At 36.2% G+C, this 22,235-nt stretch overlaps 1 protein-coding gene across 1 annotated transcript in view; it reads right to left on the reverse strand.

Moving 5' to 3' along the window:
- Window positions 1-736: 736 nt before the first annotated feature.
- Window positions 737-22,235, reverse strand: part of LOC149570001 (cucumisin-like) — a 61,407-nt gene continuing 39,908 nt past the window's right edge. Inside the window, exons 3-12 of the mRNA XM_089817067.1 lie at window positions 4,026-4,122; window positions 3,832-3,929; window positions 3,587-3,733; window positions 3,386-3,491; window positions 2,470-3,001; window positions 2,284-2,387; window positions 1,939-2,169; window positions 1,661-1,772; window positions 1,363-1,576; window positions 737-1,275 (exon numbers count right to left, since the gene is read on the reverse strand). Coding sequence (XP_089673193.1) covers window positions 737-1,275; window positions 1,363-1,576; window positions 1,661-1,772; window positions 1,939-2,169; window positions 2,284-2,387; window positions 2,470-3,001; window positions 3,386-3,491; window positions 3,587-3,733; window positions 3,832-3,929; window positions 4,026-4,122 — 2,180 coding nt within the window. The remainder of the gene's footprint in view (window positions 1,276-1,362; window positions 1,577-1,660; window positions 1,773-1,938; window positions 2,170-2,283; window positions 2,388-2,469; window positions 3,002-3,385; window positions 3,492-3,586; window positions 3,734-3,831; window positions 3,930-4,025; window positions 4,123-22,235) is intronic.

The raw sequence follows: 22,235 nt of genomic DNA on the forward strand, positions 1-22,235 counted from the left end.
CCAAACATGCATCACTAATAAAGAAATTCAAGCTGATAGAATTCTTCATAAGTTTCACTGTCATTGCAAATGGACAAAATGAAATTGAAAGGGCCTGGCTTTATATTAGTTGATTCACTCTAAATGACCACTTTCAATAATTTATCCTTCATTTAAGAAGTTCTAAATTACTTTTTTCCTAATTGAGTCGTATGACTTTAGTCAGAACAAAATTTGGTGCATGGTGTATGTTTTTAAAGATATTAAGCTAAATTCAAGGTTTAAAAAAGAATATTTGGTTCACTTGCATTATTTTGAATCTGTGTGAGAATATATATTTTTTTACAAGGCATAATCTAAAATTTTATATTTTTGAGATATAAACTATTTTTCAAAGAATATTATTCATTTATATTTAACAAAAAACTTTCATAAAAAAGATGAATCTTCACTACAATCAGATTAAAAAACTTTCTTATCATGTATCTCGTGTATGTGGCCACTCCATCTCAAAAATATTGTAACGCTATCTTATATATAACACTATTGGCATAATCCTTGCACCCTTCAAAGATGCAACTGCTAGTATACAAATTTCCAGCAATTTTGCATTGGCAAAATTCATTACAACAAAATTAGAAGGAAAACCATAACCATGGATAATGGAAAAAAAATTAGACGGGGATCTAGAGACACAATTGTAAAAGCAATACTGAGATGAATAAGTAAACATAGATGCAATGGTTATCTTACCATATCATGCTAGATATACAAGAATGGAACTTCGGACGCTGTAATTGCCATAGCTCCAAGTCAATGAAGCTGACACTACAAGATTATCATTTTGTACACCTTCACTTTCAATTTTCACATTGTATGACTTCTCTTGGTTAGAGGATGTGAAAGCGAGTGTATCTGGTTTTACTGTTACGTTCACTCCAATGGGTGCCTCAATATTGGCTTGGTAAGTAGAGTTTGCAGGTCCTACATTTTTAACTGTTCTTGGAAATTCAGCAAATATGGGCTTGCTTGCATTGCTGATAATCATCATGGAAGGATAGTTAAGTTCCCGTACTCCATTTTCAGATAAATTTGAAGAGCAACTGGTAAATTCTCCTGTCAGCAAACGTAGAGATGTTTCATTGTACCCTTGACTACATAACATGTTGATATAAGAATTTGCATCGATGTCATACACAAGCCCCGGATTGATGGCCTTGAGGGGATTAATCTGACCTGCACCATATCCTAATTCTGCAACTTCATTTCCCTCTAATGTTGCATTTAATGTTGATGCTGCATTAAAAATGAATTTGTTAGGATATATAAGAAATAATAAATTAATTGTTAGGATAGTTATTGGTTAGCAGAATGGATTTCCACCTGTGGTCATTAGAGCAGATTTGATAGCAGCAGGAGACCAGTCTGGATGAAATGATTTGACATATGCAGCTGCCCCTGTTGCATGAGGGCATGCCATTGATGTTCCAGAGACTATGTTGAAATCAACTTGTCTTTTGTCCAAAGGATTCATGCTCATTGGTGCAGCTTTTGACCAAGCTGCTATAATATCTACACCTGGTGCAATGATGTCAGGCTGTCAAGGAAATATGACATTAGTGGATTAGTCTACTAATTAATTAAGATAAACTTTTCAATTTGAATCAGACATTTTTCATACCTTTAGAAGATCCGGCGTGATCCCATTGGGACCTTTCGATGAGAATGAAGCTACTATAGGTGCAGGTAAATCATTGCTAGCCACACTTTTTGGAATACTTGCAGTAGGAGATCTGATGAAATGTAGAAGAATGAAAAATAAGCTGCCTAGATTAAAGCATACTTTTATTTAGTGTTTTCATTTTGTTATTAAGCCATTCAAATTAGAGTTTTTATTGATTTTTATGAATATAATTGTAGCATATGTAAATTAACAGAAGTAATCATTTATGCATTTACCCTGTGGAATTGATATAAGATTTGACAATGTCTCCCTGTTCGAATGAGATAACTGTGGCAGGGACCATGAATGAGAAATCCGTATCATTGCTGGCACTATATATTATTATGGCTCCCGCCCCTCCAGAGACATAAACTCCACCATCTGGCAGATCAGAAGGGCTTGCTAAGTAGCAAAGCACTATTTTCCCTTCAACTAATCTCCGATCCAGTGAATATAACCCGCAGCCACTGATCAAATTCACAATCATACAAACAGAGAAATTTGAGTACAACATGATGACCAAATCCAATTTAAATAAGTAATTCTTAATAAATTGCATTTGATGTTGTTATGCATTTCACCGCGAGTCATCTGAAGAAAATCCACCAGAGGCATTCGCAACGTCTCCTCCATAGACTAAAGGATACGAAGGTTGCTGCATTGTGAATGTGTTTATAACATGCCCCTGTTTCATCATCAAAATAAGCACATCACAACTTTGATCAATCAATATCAATATCAGTGGTAAGCAATTGTACTTGATTTACCTCTAAAGGCATTCCATTTCCCAGAGTCAATGGTGCTTTGAAATGGCGATCAATGGTGCTTGCAGCCACTGTCAGAGACCATGGTGAAAAGTTGCAAACAGATCTCTCAACGTAATCATTACAAGCAGCATTCGATGTCAAGACACCTCTCTTCATTGCATGGAATGCTCCAATTGCAATGGGGTCTTTAAAGTAGTCAAGTGGGGGAAAGATGCCTTGATTTGAAATACCAATCGAAACAGAGATGACATCTACACCATCATAGATTGCATCATCAAATGCGGCAAGTATGTCTGCAAAACTGCAAGACTCTGCCCAACAGACTTTGTATATAGCAATCCTTGCACCAGGTGCTCCTCCACGCACATCTCCTTGGGCTAATCCAAAGAGGCTGGCATTTCTCACAAGGCTTCCAGCAGCTGTGGAGGCAGTGTGTGTTCCATGACCATTTGAATCTCTCGGAGAGATGAACTCACCAGCCCCTAGTGGAGATCCCAAGCCTTTAGAATAAAACTTTGCACCTATTATTTTCCTGGTTAACAAGTGAACATGTAAATTGTTAAAATAAATGTCTTTTGCATAGTATGTCTTGTTGGAACTATGATTTATCCACATGCATAAGATCAGGTCAGTTGTAGTTTGAATTGTAGTTTTAGTTTTTTGCATCACCAAATAAATGTGATTTCTACTTGTTAAGCTTTCTACAAGAGAAATATGATAATATCTCCCACTGCTTGTTTTGCTAGAGCGAAATCAAGAGTTATTGAAGTAGTTGATCATTACATAAATTGATCCTTGATCAGACAATCAATTTTTTTGATAAATAAAATAAATTTTCTGTTTTAGAACAATTTATATACAATGTTGTTCTAACTCCTTCATGTCTCAAGAGGAAGAGGGATTAGATTGCATCTACTTATTGCAGGTTTTGAAGTCAGTTGTAGTTTGGCAAGCTCCCCTCCATTTTGAAGGAATGGGACCCAATCCAGCATCATTGAAACTTTCTGACTCTGGCCACACCCCTACATAAAGATTGTTTTTTTTTCAGAGTTCATATGGTAAACGTGTGAAGCCATTTTAGTTATACCAATGAAGCTTCTATTGTTTTAATGTATACCTGTATCTAGAACTCCAACAATTACATCACTTTGATAGTCCAAATGATTGGTTTGCTGAGAGAGCGGTAGACCCACAAAATCCCATGACCTGCTTGTCAAGAGTTGAGCATTTTTGCTTTCAAACACCGAAACTACACCATCCGTATCTGCAATTCACAAACAAGATTTTCAATCCATTATTTGAAAATATATGATAAATAAGAACTTTCTGGGTAAGTAGCCATTTTAGGGGCAATAATCTTACTTGAGAGGTGTTGGGCATGAGAAGGAGAGAGCCAAGCAGCGAATCCATTAAAGCTCTTCCAATAACTATGAACCAAAGAGTCCTCTGCTGCCTCATGGCTTAACAAAGCATATTGAAAACAATAAAAATTAGTCAAATAGATCTTCTTGATAACTATAGAGGAGACATAGAAGGAGGAGTAATAATGTAAAAACCTTCCAAGTAGAGAGTGAAGCAGTAAAAGGTGAGACGCAGTTGCTGATGATTGGGGATAATCTTGTACATCTGAGGGTGTAACATCACCCATGTACACTACGTAGAGCTGCTGAATATATATTAGTCAGTAAAAACTATTTTGAGATAAACTAAATAAAATTTAGTTAGTAAAACATTATCCAGAGGTAATGATATGTGAAACAGAAAGGAAAGAAGATGATACCTTTTCATTTGAGCGTTGAGAAGCAGCAGTGGAGATGAGAAGGATAAGAAGGAAAATGAAGGGAAACAAAAGATGGGTTGTGCCTGCCATTTGAGATTAGTAATATTTTGATTTGACTCTCTCAAAACGGGCCATCTATTATAAACATGGATTTGTAACAAATTAAGCAAACATTGACGAGAAGTACAGAGTGAAATATAGAAGAAACAAAATACGAGTATGAACAAATTAAATAGTTGTTGGATGAAGAACGTTAGTTCTGATGTGAATATTTTTTTCTTATGTATAAGGCCATTTCGATGTGAGTTTTAAGGACGTCGATGGGTTTGATATAAATGAATAGGAGAAGGTGGTATCTGTAGTCTTCTCTTTATGACAAGTTTTGAGAAGCCGTCGAGGCCAGAGTCGCCCATGGCATCGGAAGCCGGTTGTACTTACAACACTCATTTCTCACATTCAAAGAGATCTCCGAATTCGGTGTTTTTTTTTTTTCAAGGAAATTTTAAGAGAGTATAGAAAATCTTTCAAATAGTCATGGTTTTAGTTTGATTTTGAAGGTTAAAAAATTTAAAGATTCTTGAAGAAAAATATTTTGTATATTTAAAATCAGGGAAAAATAAATAGTGAAAAAATCATAATAATCAAATAAAATCATTATGAAGGAGCTTAATAAATTAAACTATACATAAAGATTTATAATCTAAAACATTCTAAGTGTGATAAATATAGAAAGTCATTTATCAACACAATCTACAACAATTCATAATTTAAGAACGTGTCACAAAAGTAGAGAATCAACCTTACAAAAAAATCCAATCTCCATGACCAACTTATATGAATGTTTATTAGTGTTTTATATTGTTTTTATTATTGTTTCTTTTTTCTTTTTAGTGAAGGATTATTTTTATTCTATGGACTTAGACTCCAAAAATTATATAACTACTATTTTGAGAATAAACATATGAATTAGGGAGAGTGACAAGAGACTGAAGTTGCAAAGAAAATACTTAAACTTCAAAGGAGGGAGGAGGGACTTGATCCAAGAAATCAAGGGGAATCCATAAAGATCAAATTGACAAAAGAAGTATCGATTGACAAAATATTAATGAAAGACTTGGTAGTTATTTGAACATTTATTAGGGTTAGGAAGAATAGAGAAGCATTAAAAAAATGGGTTAAAGAAACCTAGCGAACAAAGCACATTGTCAAATTCTTCCCAAAAGTGTCTTGAAATGAGGGATACGGTGGATGAATGGAGACCTTTTGTCCTTATAAAGGTGGGAACCAAATTTCAACCCATTAGATTATAACAATATGGCTTACTTAGATAGATTAGAATGTATAATCTACCTTTTGAATATTGATTAGATGAAAGCTTAAAAACTATTAGAAGATTATTATGAGTGCTTATTGAAATGGAAACCAATTTAGAGGAGGATCTCTGCATTTCTATGAGATTTAAGTTTATTGCCATTAGAGAAGTTTCAAAAAAATCAAATTGCACATTGGTAAGACTCATTGGATCCAAAGAAATAAAGAGGAAAAGACAAAATTATTTTCTCTCAAATAAAGGAAAATATACCACTTTGAGAAAAAAAACAGTTAGGGGAAAAAATGGATGTAAGCCAAATGCCCAAAAAGAAGAATGTGACCCTCGTATAGATACAAAATATATAGTTATAACTTATCTTTAAATAATATGAGTGTTGAAAACCAAGAGCGGGTATATCTTAAATGGGAAGTATTAAGTTCGAAAGCAATAAGAAATAAATGTATAGTAATAGGGGAAATTCTAGAAAGTGTCACCATTAGTTGATAAAATAAAGGGCATGAACTGTGTCTCATAAAAGTATGGGAATGTGAACAAATGCAATATACAAATATCAAGTGAGATTAATAAACAAGAGATATATAAGACTCCTCCAACATCTAAGATAGTTAATAAGGTAGAGGTAAAAGATAATCCTATTCCAAAGTTAGAACAATTATTTCCTAGTGAGATAAATTTATGAAAGTGTTTTTTTCCTTGGAAGGAGAGTGATCTAGAAAAGATATTTTGTATAATCTAGAACCTATGACATCTTTAGAAACCAACTACCAAAGTGATGGGAAAATCCAAGACAAGTAGTGACATAAAATCTAATAGGAAAAAAATAAGAGGATGAGGCTACATAAACGAGCTCTATTGGTGTTATAAATCTTTAAAAAATCTAAGGGAGTTGGGAAATCCTTTGGAAAGAGTGAGGTTGTTCTCATGGAATTACAAGGGTCTTTCTTCCTTTGATAAAAATGGCTTGGTTAAGTGCTATTTAACCAAAGAATCCATAGAGATTATTTTGATACAAGAAACTAAATTTAATTAGGAGGTGGGGAGCAATTCTGTCAAATATTGTAGGAGGTGGGATGAAGTCTTCAAGGATTCTTGTGGGAAGTTGGGAGGATTGGAGATGATTTGGGGCACAAACAAAATAAATCTATCTTTAACAGAAGCATGTCAACACTTGATGATGTGTAAAGTTTCTATTTATTTGAAGGACAATGCTTCTCTATTATATTTAATGTATATGGCCCCACTAAAAGAAAATAACAAGCTCGGATATGGAACATACTCAAAGAGAAACTTAAGAATGTTGCTAGAGAGAGGATAATATTGGGGAATATTTTAACACAATCCTAAATCTAAGGGAGAATAGAGGTGGTATCATAAGAGCCAAAAAATCATGTCCAACTTTGAAGTTTTTGTGATGCTCAATAAGTTGGTTGATGTCATACCAAAAAATGGTCTATTTACATACAAGGTCATGCTTTATAAATATAATTGAAAGGCTAGACTAATTTTTTAAAGGGAGTTATTGGTTTGAGAAAGATATGGAATTTTATTCTAGCATTTTACCTATCTTGATGCTTGATCAATATCCAATCTCTTCCAATTGGTTTGGATGATAAGAAAAGAAACAACTACTTTAAGTTTCAATCAATATGGTTTAGAGGTAAATCTTTAATCAACAATTTGCAACTTTGGCAAAGAGAAAGATATATATTCTAAAGTATGAAGATATTTTTCTTATTGGAAAAAATTAGCTTTCTTTTACAATAAATGCAATTCTCAAACATCTTCAAGTGAATGACCTTCAACTAAAGAATTTAATCCCTTTTGAAAATGACTTTGAGCCCTTCTACATATTTCTAGGCCTATTTTGCCAAAGTAATCTCTCTCTCTCTCTCTCTCAAACACACACACACACACACACACACACACACACACACACACACACACACACACACACACACACACACACACACACACACACACACACACACACACACACACACACACACACGGTGTCCAATTTATTTCCTCATGCAAAAACTAGGGCTCTTTTAGTCACCTTACAAGTGTTTTCAAAGAAATGGTGATTTTGCATCCTTAATCATCAAGTTGTCCTAAATAAGATTTCTTGTTAGCTACATGTCTCACATTCCTCAATACTCATTTATTTCCATTTTTCAATTCCAATAGTATGCCACCTTTTTTGATAATGTCATGTGACTTGTTATCAACAAGATATACTTTTCCAAAAATTTCCTTAATAGTTATAAAAAAATTCTCAAATGTGTAAGGTTGCATGGAAGGGATCACAAAAATCTAATACCCATGAATTGGTAGTGATTTTGCTTGTTCTAATTATATAAAATGGATTAGCATCCAAACCCTTACATAGTAGCCAAATTTTTGTTAGGATTTAAAGACACATAAATAAAAATGACATGAAAATATAACCAATATCAGACAAATAATAAAACACAAAAGAGAACACAAGATAGAAAGATTTAACGTGGTACACCCAATCCCTGGTCTATGTCTACCAAACAACATCTCCAATATTATTATTATCTAGTGACTACAACCTGATTATAATTTGTAATCTCTTACAACTCAATATTTCTGCAAGAAGCTACTATCACATCACACATAATGAAATCCCTAACTTTAAGCCATTTTATACAAGATTTTTTCCACTTACAAAACGAGGGCTAGAATAATTATAACAAGGTGGCCCTCAAAGAAATGACCAATAAAATAACCCCAAACCCTGCCAAGGAATTATGGTGAGTGTATATAGTACTTACCTAATTACTCACCAAAAACTAACAATCTTAGACAAGGGGATTGATCAGGCTCCACACTAAAAAAGAATCTCCTGACTTAGAGACTTATCCTATAGTAGTAGTGCTACTCTGTGAGGCTCCCACTAGATCGAACCACCTTGGACTCAACTATTCATTTTTTCTATTCAGTCTAGAAGACCGATTGAAGTTGAAGAGGAATTTAGATTCTCCCTTGTCACTACCTGTGTAAACATATTTGTTGGATTATCATCTATATGTATCTTGTCCAACTTTAACTATCCATCATCCAAAATTGACCAAATCAAATTGCACCACAACTATATTTTTTTTTGTTTTTGAATGCAAAGAAGAATTCTTGGAAAGATGAATGACACTCTGGCTATTTGTGTATAGATAATTATCCCTATGTGGATGTCTAAATTATTCAATGAAGAATTGAAGCCATATCATCTCCTTGGCCGCCTATGGAGCAACAACATACTCTTCCTTTTTAGTGGATAAAAAGTTCACCTTCTTTAACTAAGAAATCCAACTCATGACTCTCCTACCAACAATTAATACATAACCTATAGTACTCTACCTGGTGTCAAGTTCCCCTTTTAAATCTGAGTCAACATAGCCTTGTAAATTAGTAGTAGAGCCCCCCAAAATGCAAACATTTATCGAATATTTCTCTCAATTATCTGAGAATCCATTTGACTCCAGTCCAGTGCTCAATCTTAGGATGACTCATATACCTACTAAAAACTCCCACTACATGTGTTGTATCTAGCCTAGTACATACCATTACATACATTAAGCTCCCTATAGCTGAAAAATAATACTGATGGGGAGTTCTAACTACTTTTCAAGAGCTCTTCTATTTCTTCCTAATACGTACTCTTTGGTCTTACTAGGGTAATCTTCTTACCCTAATTAGAGACTTCTTCTTGGATCTATATCCCTTTAGAACTCTCCACCAACTATAACCTTTAACCATACCTCAACTTAACCTATACACTTTTGGGCTCAATCGGCCACTCTTCTTCCCAAAATGTTCTTAGATTTAGGGATAAGTTTCCCCTCTACTTCTTGTTGGTTTTCAATCCATATTGAGCCTTTTTTTAGGGCTCCTTACTTGGGTTTCTTATTGATTTCTTGTTTTGTTAATTTTAGGCCTTATAGCCTTTTTGCCCCAATTAGGCCACATAGAAAATATGTTTCTTGGATTATGCACAAATTCCCTTAATAAACCCTTGAAATGATTATGGATTGTTCTTACCATTAGTCGAGACTCAAGTATTTATTAGGTCTTAGGCTCTAACACTATCCCTACACTAGTCTTCTACCAAACCCCTATTTTTAAGGGTTTCTAGTGCATGTGAACTAGTCTAGTTTTTTTCTTTCAAAAAGTGTTTCAAATGTCTTCCCTACACACATCCTTTCTCATACATGTATAAGAAACATGCCCCTTCACTTCCATACTTCTAGATTGGCACATCCAATCCATTCAATGGGTATGTGTAGGATCATGGTCAACCAAACTATGGCCTTAAGTGGCAGTGAAAAACCAATAAATCAGGGTTATGTCAAATTGACACATAATTTTAAAGTGGTTTTGGACTTTATATCAAAAATTTGTAAGAAAATAATATGTAGGAAATTGAATTTAGTTTCTAAAATACTAGGCCTTATCTAGAGAAAAAAATATTTGATTCATCAAAAGTTTGGATTATAATCCACTACTACGAAAATTTCAGAGTGAAAATAAAAAGTAGGTGTATGTCTGACCACCTTAATCAAAATCAAATGATAATATTTTTTAATATAATTATAGATATAAAAGGTAGACTCATGCCCGAATGTGACGCATATTTTTGGGTATTTTTATTCCAAATAAATAATTAAATATACATTTTCTATTATAATTTTTTTAGAATAAAAAAACTCTCGTGTTTGACCACCTTAACTAATTGAAATTGAAAAATTTACCAAATTCATTTTTTTCCTTATACTAGGTCAAGCATAGAATGTGATGCAACTTTTGGATTTCAAAAATGTTATACCATTTGAAAATTATTATATTTTTCAATCAGTATGTCAATTAACACCTTACAATCATCTTCATTGAAAATTAACTAATAAATACTTATCAAACTGAGAATTTGACAGTAATTATATCGATGGAACCTTGAGAGTTTTATAAAAAAACCCTTTTCATTTCATTGAATTTCGATGAAACTAATATTGTCAAATGCTACTTGAAGTCTCAATGTCAGTGAAACCCTTCTCAAACATGTTTTTTGCGTTGAACAAATAGGTTTGGCAAATACCAAGCCTAATCAGATACCTGATTTCAAATCATGTATCCGTTTACAGATTGGATATCTGATATGAAATTGGGTACCCGAAAAGTCAAGATTTTCCAATTGCCAAAAATTTGGAGGGAAACGACCCACATTGAAAATTTTGGAGGGAAATGACCCATATTAGAGGGAAATGAAAATTTGGGAAGTGTGGGCATTATTATTACATATGATTATGATTATTATTATTAACTATTATTATAATTATTATTATATATATTAATATTATATTATTATTATTATTATTATATATAGTAATATGTATGATTATTATGATTATTATCATTAAATATAATATAGTAATATAAATGCTAAACAAAATTATTACTAAATATATATAGTAATATTATATGATTATTATACATAATAATATATATGGTTATTATTATTATTAAATATAATATCTAATAATATATTATTATTATATTAAAATATATAGTATTATATTATTATTATATTAAAATACACAATATTATATTATTATTATTAAATATAATATTGTCATGAAACTCCTCTTGACGCATTTCATGACAACATATGTCCTTAGGGTCCATAGTGACCCCTTTCGACGCATTCCCAATGGGTCCCTAGGGGCCCTAGGGCCCTTAAGGACATATGTTCTCATGAAATGTGCCGAGAGGGGTCATAGGTTAACCTATGACCCATTTAGATACATTCAAACCAACTAAATGTGGCCCTAGGGCCCTTAGGGACATATGTTATCATGAAATGTGTTGAGTGGAGTCATAGGTTAACCTATGACTCCTCTTGATGCATTCAAACCAACAAAATGCATCACTAGGGGCCCTAGGGCCCATAGGGACATATGTTGTCATGAAATGTGTCGAGAGGGATCAGGGGTCATAGGTTAACATATGACCCCTCTTGATGCATTCGAACCAACTAGATGGGTCCCTATGGGCCCTAAGGCCCTAGGGACATATGTTGTCATGAAATCCATTGAGAGGGGTCATAGGTTAACCTATAACCCCTTTCAATGCATTCAAACCAACCATAGAAGTCCCTAGGGGTCCTAGGGCACCTATGGACATATGTTGTTAAGAAATGCATCAAGAGGGGTCATAGGTTAATCTATGACCCCTCTCAATGCATTCAAACCAACCAAATGCATTCCCAGGGCCCCTAGGGCCCCTCATGACATATGTTGTCATGAAATGCATTGAGAGGGGTCATAGGTTCTCGATGCATTCAAACCAATCAAATGCATCCCTAGGGGCCCTAGGGACCCTAGAAACATATGTTGTCATGAAATGCATTGAGAGGGGTCATAGGTTAACCCATGAACCCTCTCAACGCATTCCAACCAACCAAATGTATCCCCTTCAGAACATACGTTGTCATGAAATGCATCGAGAGGGGTCATAGGTTAACCTATGACCCCTCTCAACGCATTCGAACCTACCAAATGAATCCCTGGGGGTCCTAGGGCTCCTAGGGACATAGGTTATCATGAAATGCATTGTGAGGGGTCATAGGGTAATCTACAATCCCTCTCAACACATTTGAACCAACCAAATGTGTCCCCAGGGGCCCTAGGGACATAGGTTGTCATGAAATGCATTGAGAGGGGTCATAGATTAATCTACGACCCCTCTTAATCCATTTGAACCAACCAAATGTGTCCCTATGGATCCTAGAGCCCCTAGGGACATACATTGTCATTAAATGCATCGAGAGGGGTCATAGGTTAATCTATGACCCCTCTCAATGCACTTCAACCAACCAAATGAGTCCCTAGGGCCTCTAGGGCCCCTAAGGACATAGGTTGTCATAAAATATATCAAGAAGGGTCATAGGTTATCTCAACACATTCAAACTAACCAAATGCGTCCCTAGGGGCCCTAGGGCCTCTCAGGGTATACGTTGTCATGAAATGCATTGAGAGAGGTTATAGGTTAATCTATGATACCTCCCGATGCATTTCAACCAACCAAATGAGTCCCTAGGGGTTCTAGGGCCCCTAGAGACATATGTTGCCATGAAATACGTTGAGAGGGGTCATAGGTTAACCTATGACCCCTCTCGACTTATTATAACCAACCAAATGCATCCCTAGAGGCCCTAGGGCCAATAGGGACATATGTTGTCATGAAATACATCGAGAGGGGTCATAGATTAACCCATGACCCCTCTCAATGCATTTGAACCAATCAAATGACATACGTTGTCATAAAATGCATCAAGATGGGTCATAGGTTAGTCATAGGTTAACCTATGACCCCTCTTGGTGCATTTGAACCAAGCAAATGCATACCTAAGGTTCCTAGGGCCCCTAGGGATATATGTTGTCATGAAATGGGTCAAGATCCTCTCAACACATTCGAACCAACTAAATTGGTCCCTAGGCGTGCTACGACCTGAAGGGACATATGTTGTCATGAAATATGTCCAAAGGGGTCATAGGTTAATCTATGATCCCTCTCGATGCATTCGAACCAACCAAATGTGTCCCTAGGGTCCCTAGGGCCCCTATGGATATATGTTGTCATAACATGTGTCAAGAGGGGTCAGGGGTCATAGGTTAACCTATGACCCCTCTTGACACATTCAAACCAGCCAAACGGGTCCCTAGGGGCCCTAGGGCCTCTAGGGATAGATATTGTCATGAAATGTGTCGAAAGGGGTTAGAGGTTAACCTATGACCTCTTTTGATGCATTCAAACCAACCAAATTAGGGCCCCTAGGGACATATGTTGTCATGAAATGCATTGAGAGGGGTCATAGGTCTCTCGACACATTCAAACCAACCAAATGTGTCATAGGTTGTCAAGAAATGCATTAAGAGGGGTCATAGGTTAACCTGTGACTCCTCTCGACACATTTGAGCCAAAAAATGCATCCCTAATGGCCCTATGGCCCCTAAGGACATATGTTGTCATGAAATGCATCGAGAGGGGTCATAGGTTAACCTATGACCTCTCTCAATGCATTCAAACCAACCAAATGTATCCTTAGGGGCCCTAAGGCCCCTAGGGACATATGTTGTCATGAAATGCATTGAGAGGGGTCATAGGTTAACCAAATGCATCCTTAGGGGCCCTAGGGCCCCTAGGGACATATGTCGTCATGAAATGCGTCAAGAGGGGTCAGGGGTCATAGGTTAACCTATGACCCCTCTCAACACATTCAAACCAACAAAATGGGTCCCTAGGGGTCCTATGGCCTCTAGGGACATACATTGTCATGAAATGCATTAAGAGTGGTCATAGGTTAACCTATGACCTCTTTCGACACATTTGAACCAACCAAATCAGTCCCTAGGGGCCCTAGGGCCCCTAGGGACATATGTTGTCATGGAATGCATCGAGAGGGGTCATAGGTTTTGACACATTCGAACCAACCAATTGTGTCCCTAGGGTCCCTAGGGTCAGTAGGGACATACATTGTCATGAAATGCATCGAGAGGGGTCATAGGCTAACCTAGTCCCCTTTTGACACATTCAAACCAAATAAATCGGTCCCTAGGGGCCTTAGGGCCCTTAGGGACATATGGTTTCATGAAATGTGTCAAAGGGTCATAACTTAACCTATGAACCCTCTTGACGCATTCATGAAATACATTGAGAGGGGTCATAGGTTAACCTATGATCGCTCTCGACACATTCGAACCAACCAAATGCATCCCTAGGAGCCCTAGGGCCCCTAGGGACATATGTTGTCATTAAATGTGTTGAGAGGGGTAATAGATTAAGCTATGAGCCCCTCTCGATGCATTTGAACCAACCAATTGCATCCCTAAGGGCCCTAGGGACATACATTGTCATAAAATGCATCAAGAGGAGTCATAGGTTAACCTATGACCCCTCTTGACATATTCAAACCACCGAAATGTGTTCCTAGGGCTTGTAGGGCCCCTAGGGACATATGTTGTCATGAAATATGTCGAGAGCCTCTCAACACATTCAAATCAACCAAATCCTATGTTGTCATGAAATGTGTCAAGAGGGGTCATAAGTTAACCTATGGCCCCCTCTCGATGCATTCAAACCAACCAAATGCGTTCCTAGGGATCCTCGGGCCCCTAGGGACATATGTTGTTATGAAATGCATCGAGAGGGCTAATAGGTTAACCTATGACCCCTCTCGATGCATTTAAACCAACCAAATGCATCCTTAGGGGCCCTAGGACCCCTAGGGACATATGTTGTCATGAAATGCATCGAGAGGGGTCATAGGTTAACCTATGACTGCTCTTGATACATTCAAACCAACTGAGACACATGTTGTCATGAAATGCATTCAGAGGAGTCATAGGTTAACCTATGATCCCTCTCAATGCATTTGAACCAACCAAATGTGTCCCTAGGGACATATATTGTCATGAAATGCATTGAGAGGGGTCATAGGTTAACCTATGACCTCTTTCAATGCATTCAAACTAACGAAATATGTGCCTAGGGGCCCTTGGACCCCAAGGGACATATGTTGTCATAAAATGTGTCGAGAGGGGTAATAGGTTAATGTATGACTGCTCTCGATGCATTTGAACCAACCAAATGTGTCCCTAGGGGTCCTAGGGCCCTTAGGGACATATGTTGTCATTAAATGTGTTGAGAGGGGTAATAGATTAAGCTATGAGCCCCTCTCGATGCATTTGAACCAACCAATTGCATCCCTAAGGGCCCTAGGGACATACGTTGTCATAAAATGCATCAAGAGGAGTCATAGGTTAACCTATGACCCCTTTTGACACATTCAAACCAACCAAATGGGTCTGTAGGGGTTGTAGGGCCCCTAGGGACATATGTTGTCATGAAAAGGTGCCCTAGGGCCCCTAGGGACATACGTTGTCATGAAATGTGTTGAGAGGTGTCATAGGTTAACGTATGATTCCTCTAGACACATTTGAACCAATCAAATGTATCCCTAAGTGTCTTAAGGCCCCTAGGGACATATGTTGTCATGAAATGTGTTGAGAGGGGTCATAGGTTAACCAACCTATGACCCCTTTTGACGCATTTGAACATAAGTTGTCATGAAATGCATCGAGACCTATGACCCCTCTCGATGCATTGGAACCAACCATATGTATCCCTAGGAGCCCTAGGGCCCCTAGGGACATATGTTGTCATTAAATGTGTTGAGAGGGGTAATAGATTAAGCTATGAGCCCCTCTCGATGCATTTGAACCAACCAATTGCATCCCTAAGGGCCCTAGGGACATACGTTGTCATAAAATGCATCAAGAGGAGTCATAGGTTAACCTATGACCCCTTTTGACACATTCAAACCAACCAAATGGGTCTGTAGGGGTTGTAGGGCCCCTAGGGACATATGTTGTCATGAAAAGGTGCCCTAGGGCCCCTAGGGACATACGTTGTCATGAAATGTGTTGAGAGGTGTCATAGGTTAACGTATGATTCCTCTAGACACATTTGAACCAATCAAATGTATCCCTAAGTGTCTTAAGGCCCCTAGGGACATATGTTGTCATGAAATGTGTTGAGAGGGGTCATAGGTTAACCAACCTATGACCCCTTTTGACGCATTTGAACATAAGTTGTCATGAAATGCATCGAGACCTATGACCCCTCTCGATGCATTGGAACCAACCATATGTATCCCTAGGAGCCCTAGGGCCCCTAGGGACATATGTTGTCATTAAATGTGTTGAGAGGGGTAATAGATTAAGCTATGAGCCCCTCTCGATGCATTTGAACCAACCAATTGCATCCCTAAGGGCCCTAGGGACATACGTTGTCATAAAATGCATCAAGAGGAGTCATAGGTTAACCTATGACCCCTTTTGACACATTCAAACCAACCAAATGGGTCTGTAGGGGTTGTAGGGCCCCTAGGGACATATGTTGTCATGAAAAGGTGCCCTAGGGCCCCTAGGGACATACGTTGTCATGAAATGTGTTGAGAGGTGTCATAGGTTAACGTATGATTCCTCTAGACACATTTGAACCAATCAAATGTATCCCTAAGTGTCTTAAGGCCCCTAGGGACATATGTTGTCATGAAATGTGTTGAGAGGGGTCATAGGTTAACCAACCTATGACCCCTTTCGACGCATTTGAACATAAGTTGTCATGAAATGCATCGAGACCTATGACCCCTCTCGATGCATTGGAACCAACCATATGTATCCCTAGGGGTCCTAAGGCCCCTAGGGACATATGTTGTCATGGAATGCATCAAGACGGGTCATAGGTTAACCTATGACCCCTCTCGATGCATTTGAACCAACCAACCAAATGGTTCATATATTACTATACTATATTTAATAATTATAGTAAAAATATAATAATATAATATAATAATCACACATATATATTAATATATTATATTTATAGGTCATAATAATAATAACAATAATAACATATATATCGTTATTATATTTTATAATAATAGTAAAAATCATAATAATATAATATAATAATCATATATATATATATAAATTATATATAGTAATGAAATTTGTTTACATTGCCCATAATTTTTTTTCACTTCCCTCCAAAATTTGGGAATCAATTTTGGGTACTCGATATGAGATTGAGTACTCAATATACTGGCATGATTTTCCCAACATATTCCCTGTCACTATAGACTTGACAATCACGCTTTTTGCAGGCCATTTTAATGAATTTGAAGAAAATTGACTTTTTGGGGCCAATACAATTGAAAAAGGGTTGATAATATATTATTAGGTGTTTGATATTGTTTTTTGAATGGGGAGCAGTAGTCGTTGAAAGGCTAAATGCAAAAGAAAGATATCGAATAAAGACATTGTAGCATATAGGGAAAGGGACAAGCTAAATCACTGAAGGAAGAGACAAGGTATGTTAAATGTGAGTCAAGTTGATGATGTATTGGTTGAAGGTGAAATCATAGAGTCAGATAATGAATATGTGCAGTTAGAGAATGAAAATGTATCAATTGATAATGATAATGTCGGGATTGAAAATATAGAGAATGAACATTTGGAAAATGAAATGCTACTAGGTCATAATGTAAACTGCATGATTGACCATTTCAAAAATGACAATGCACAGTAACCTTAGATATCTCTTAATTATAATTGACATGAAGGTTCTAGAACCCCAAAATGAATAAGTAAAATTGATGAAATTATTATTACCAATTTGGAAGGGAAAAATCAGAAAGAACCATTCGATTATGGGCTTCAGGACTATATAAGATGTTTTTTGACAACAAGACAATGGTGAAGCAATGTCAACTTTTTATGCACCTATTAAAGATGCAAAAGATGAGACCTATGCTTTCCAAATTGAAGATTTGTGTCAATAAAAAATTGGAAATAAATGCTATTATTGTGAAGAATCTTTTCAGTGCTCTCAATAGCATTGGAAAAAATAGCAAGGAGAGGATAAGAGAGCTGCTCGAAGGGTTATTACAACCTCTTTGGTAAGTCATCATTTGAGAAAGGGTAGATATATGAGACAAACTTGTATTGAGTTGAACCTAAATCATACTACTTTGAGAAGAGCACTTAGTAGACGAGAGAGAATTGATGATCCTCTTCAAAATGAAACATGAGCTTTTGGTGGGAGACTTCCACATTTTGATAAGAAGCTACCCAATGATGTGAAGCAAGAAATTATACAATTTTGGCACTCTAGCTCAAGAGTATCACCCAATGCTAAAGACATGTTAAAGTTGAGAATTGGCACTAGAGACCACATGCCACATCCTAAACCTTATTTGGAGGTAAGTCAAACTATGTTGTTCAAATAATTTAGAGAGAGTCATCCAAGTTTTCATATATCACAAAGGGCTTTTGAATATTTGAAACCATTTTATTGTATGCCACTTAAAATTCAAAATACATGTTGTTGCAAATATCATGTCGAGTTTTCTATGCACCATGAACTATTATGCTCCATTTGTTCTACTTTGCATAGTAAAAAAATGTTGGAGAATTGTGGTGCTAGTGGTCTTCCAAAATCATCAAGAGACTTGCTAGATCAATTTTTATATTGTAGAGTTGATGGTTGTTTCTTTTATAGAAATGCTTGCTTAAATGAGACATTTTCAAAATGTGGTGGCTTATCCAAGTTTTTCACATGTTTCCATTGGGGCTGCAAACAAGATCTTGGGAAGACAATAGTAAAAAAAAAAGTATATGAAACGGTGAAATACACATTGAAGAGTGGGGGTGAGGGCTCTAGATGTGAATTGGTTGCAAAAGAAATCAGTGTGGCTAGATTTATTTTAGATTTCAAGACAAATCTTTTCTACAAGAATGCAAGACATAATCACAGGTCTTAGTGGTTGGATCAAGAATTTAAAATGTGTAAAGAGACTTTTCCCATTGGCACTATTATATCAGTTTTTGACTTTACTAAGAACTACACATTGTAGCCTCAGAATGAGACACAATCTCAGTATTACAACTCCATTCAGATTACTACTTTCATCCACATAACATATAGACATGCCCTTGATAGTGCGAAAGATAATCAAAAGATTATTAGAGAGTATCATTTTTATATGAGTGATGATAGATCTCACTCTCATGAGTTTGTGCAACATTGTTTTGAGAATTATTTTGATTTCTTATAGGAGCATGCAATTGCTATGGATAGCCATATCATTTGGTTAGATAATTATATAGGTCAATTAAAGAATGCTCACATGTTTATTTGGTTGTGTAGGGTGCACAAAGAGAGGGGGATGCCTCATATTTGGAGTTTTTTAAGTTTGGCCATGGGAAAGGGGAACATGATGGAGCAGGGGCATGTGTGAAGAAAGATCTAATTGAGGAGAAATTGAAAATTTTAGGAGTAGAGCTTCTTGATGCTCGTAGAATTTTTGATTGGTGTAGTTTAGCATTATCATAGAGGGGGACTCTTGATTCAATAGTACACAGGTTCTTTTGGTTGGTTGAGAAAGGGTCCATAGGTGATAGATCAAATTGTGCTACAGTGAGAGACTCATAAAAAATGCATTGATTTTGGAACCCTAATTCTAGTACATGGACCATTTGGACATGACAACTAGCTTGCTTTTGTCCTAATTGTTTTTAGTGTGATTGAGATCACTATGAGTCAAATGAGTGGGTGGATACATGGGCTCCACATTATCTTACTCCATTGTCTAACATACCCTCTATCAGAAATGATGACATGAAATGATCATGTCCAAGAGAGAAGTTCCCAAGCTCAACAAAGACAACTTTGCTACATGGAAAAGTCTAATGAAATTGCACCTTGGATCAATAGGTGATTATGCAAAAACCTCAATTGGAATAGAACATGTAGACCCAACTAGACTTCTTACTACAGATGATTTGAACAAAAGGAAGGAGCACAATTAGGCAATGCTAGAGATTGCCTCTACAATCAGTTATGCTAAATTTGATGACATCAAGGAATGTGATACTACATTCAAAATGTGGAAAGCCCTATTAGATATCTATGAAGGATATTAGAATGTTCAAAGAGAAAAGAGAGAAAGCCTTAGAGGAAAGTTGGATGACATGAAAATGGAGGAAGGAGAGAATGCTGCTCAATCTGGATCTAGAATGAAAGAAGTGGTGAGTGCAATAAGGAGTTTGGGTAGTCAATTTGAGGAAGAGATTGTGAACAAAAAATAGTTGAGAACTCTACTCCCTATCTATGCCATTAGAGTTTCAGCCATCCAAGAGCTAAGGTGTGTACCAGAAAACACACTAACCTTTGAAGGAATTATAGGAAGACTTACTGCATTTGAATTGTCCAAATTTGACAACTAAAAACCTGAGAACTTTGAATTTTCTTTCAAGGTCAAGCTGACATTGAAAGACACTGAGGAAGTGACATAAAATAAAAAGAGTAGAAAAGGAAAATACACATCTAGTGGTAGCAGCACAGATGAGGAAGATGTGGAACAACTAGAAGCACTACTAGCAAAAAGATTTCATAGAGGCAAAGGTAAATTCAAAGGTAGGCTACCTATCATTTTTTAAAATTGCAATGAAGTAGGTCATATTGCTGCAAAGTGTACACGGAAGAAGAACTATAAAGAAGGAAACAAGTACAAAAACAAAAGAGATGATGATAGTAGAGATTACAAGGACAAAGGCAAAAGATGCTACATTGTTGAAGAAGATTCTGATGAGAATGATGATGAAGTAGTCTATGTGGTTATGAAGGATGAATAAGATGAAGATGAAGCCACAACACTAGTAACCTGTGTGAATAAGAATGACAAATGAATCATAGACAGTGGTTGCTCGCATCACATGACAAGAGACAAAAGTAAGTTCATTACTTTTACTCAATATGATGGAAATAGTGTTAGATTTGGTAATGATGCTCCATGTCAAATCAAAGGAAAAGTTTCAATTAAAATCACAAAGAAAATTTCATGTGATAATACATACTATGTTGAAATATTGAACTACAATTTGTTCAGTGTACCACAGTTAGGTAATGTAGATTGCAAAGTAGAATTTAGAAAGAAAACTGCCAAGATCTATGACACTGATGGAAATCTAATAGAAAAAGGTGAAAAAAATAGAAGCAATCTATTTTACCTAGATATGGAAGATTCAACTTGTCTTGTTGTTAGACTTGATGATGTGTAGATATGGCATAAAATATTGTCTCATGTTAACTTTGACAATCTGATTAGCATTAGCAAAAAGAAGAAAGTCAAAGGTTTGCCTAAATTGAAGAAGCCTGAAAATACAATGTGCTAACAATGTCAACTAGGGAAGATGACTAAATCTAATTTCAAAAGCAAAAAATACACTTCCAAAGAAGTACTAGAGTTAGTCCATACAGACTTATGTGGTCCAATAGAAGTGCAAAGCTACCTAAGAAACAAATACATAATGCTATTTGTAGATGACTATTCCAGGATGATGACTATTATGTTCTTAAAGAAAAAATTTGATGCATTTCAAATGTTCAAGTGGTATTTGGCCAAAGTTGAGAAGGAAATAGTAAGAGTCTGAAATGCCTAAGATCAGATAGAGGAGGAGAGTTTACATCAAAAGAGTTTAAGATATTCTACAATGGCAAAGGTATCAAAAGGAAAATATCAACACCAAGAACTCCACCTTAGAATGGTATTGTTGAAAGAAGGAATAGGTCAGTAATAGACTATGCTAGAACCTTGATGATGGAGAAAAATGTTGCTCTAAAGCATTGGAGAGAAGTTGTAAGTACTATTCTTTACACCCTGAGTAGAGTCCAAGTCAAGAAAGGTACAAATGCAACACCTTTTGAATTATGGTATGGTCACTCATCTAATGTAAATTTTTTAAAAGTATTTGGTTGTAAATGCTATATTCTTAAAGATACTAGAAATTGCATGTTTGATGCAAAGAGTGATGAAGACATATTCCTTAGATACTGCACTAGAAGCAAAGCATATAAGTGTTTGAATACTAACACTAACAAGATTGTGGAGAGTGCAAATGTAAATTTTGATGAGCATGCAAAAGTCCAAGTTGATGAGTCCAAGCAATCAAGAGATTATAGATTTTTTATACTTCTATGAAGGAATGACTGTTGAAGATAATGCTGCCAATCAAA

Source organism: Cupressus sempervirens, chromosome 3 (assembly GCF_028749045.1).
Source record: "Cupressus sempervirens isolate cs-2001-9-10 chromosome 3, ASM2874904v1, whole genome shotgun sequence".
In the NCBI taxonomy this organism is placed as follows: Eukaryota; Viridiplantae; Streptophyta; class Pinopsida; order Cupressales; family Cupressaceae; genus Cupressus; species Cupressus sempervirens.